The following is a 1,524-nucleotide window of genomic DNA, read 5'->3' as shown; positions in this document are numbered from 1 at the left end:
CTACCTGTCAACGAGCATTTTGTGCAGCTTTCTGTTGTCGTCCTTTACCTCAGGAAACATCAGAACCATCAGATGTATCCTTGATTCAAAATCTATTGCAGTGCCATACTTGAGAAGCCATAGATGATCATCACCCCTCTTTGAGTGCCAAATAAGATATCTAATTGCAAGGGGAAATGCACGAAATGCACCAGATAGAAGTTCTTCCCCGTCTTCGTAAAGTTTAGATATGTTGTTCAACTCCTTCAGAATAGAAAGAAGGTAAGACCACCCAATATTGAATTTCAAATTACCTCCTGCATCCCTAACAGCTACGTCTAAAGATTTCAGGCATTCGTTGATCTTCCTCTGTAAACTTGTAAAAACCACATAACAGTATAAATCATTCAAATATGGGTACTTCTTGAAGGCATTTGGATCCAGCGGAAGTGATTGACCCTTCACTCTCACATGCTCCTGAATTGCACTACCGAAAATTCTCTCAAGACTCCTTAATTCAGTAGTTGCTAAGGGTGATGGTGACAGATAAGTTGAATTTAAAGATCTGCTCAACTTCATATCTGTCTCATGGAAAATCTTGGTGAGGCCTCCAATTAACTTTGACGTCCTTGCAATACCAAAATATGTTGGTCTATTTGAAAAGGCAATTGACTTCAAAATGGATATAAGAGTTTCACGACAAGAATAGTAACTGGCGCTCTTCGTCATCAGTAGTCGTATAAAACGCTTCGTAAAAGCTCAGAACTATTGTAGCACACTGATTTTGTATGGACCTAGGTAAGAAGAAGCCAAAATTGGTTTTAGGATCGATTAGAAAGAGCCTAATGCAGTCCTTAGCTATCTTTTTAATTTCTTTAGCTGAAGAACGGAACAATAAGAATAGAACACGTGTTAAAACCTATGCATCGAAGATTGAAGATGCTCCATAGACTTCTTCTTGTTGTACCTAGGAATGGTCCTCAATATATCCTTAAGCCCCTTTAATATATCGTCTCTTGACGAGTATCGAGCACCAAGCTCATCATCATCATCATAGTCCTCCCTTTACAGATGCAACAGACAAAGTAAGTAAAATCAGCAAATTCTTGTACTCTTTGTTCATATTCATCACTAGCCATCAATTGCTCAATTTGAATAATGGCTTCATCTCCCCATCCTAATATGTTCAATACTATCTTGACTAGGCTTAAATAAACAAGTCTAGATTTTGCAAGTCACACAAACATAAACGGAAACACTTGTCCTTCAAATTTGGAAATCAGAGTACTCCCCAACTTGGTAAGAAATCAAACTAGTTTTATCAATCAGAGTACTTCTCAATCTTTGTCTTGGATGCTGCTACTGCTTATCTTTGCTAGGATTTTGGTAGTATGTTTTTCACTAAAATGTCGATCTTCCTAAATGCGTTGATGCAATCCATAGTTTCATAATCTAGTGAAGTGCGGAACGAGAGATCGAGAACCATGACGATGTGTGTGGTCTAACTGAGGTGGTCATGCTGCGCTTGCTTGTTTCTCCAGCTCT

The 1,524-nt window shown here is 38.5% G+C and overlaps 1 protein-coding gene across 1 annotated transcript; it reads right to left on the bottom strand.

Annotated features, from left to right (window-relative positions):
- Positions 1–708, bottom strand: LOC113279840 (E3 ubiquitin-protein ligase UPL5-like). Its single transcript, XM_026528492.1, has one exon. It carries the CDS (start codon positions 706–708, stop codon positions 1–3), a length of 708 nt encoding a protein of 235 aa, XP_026384277.1.
- Positions 709–1,524: the final 816 nt, after the last annotated feature.

Source organism: Papaver somniferum, chromosome 5 (assembly GCF_003573695.1).
Source record: "Papaver somniferum cultivar HN1 chromosome 5, ASM357369v1, whole genome shotgun sequence".
Lineage (NCBI taxonomy): Eukaryota > Viridiplantae > Streptophyta > Magnoliopsida > Ranunculales > Papaveraceae > Papaver > Papaver somniferum.
Note: the sequence above shows the minus strand (reverse complement) of the source record. Positions and strands in the feature narration are given on the sequence as shown.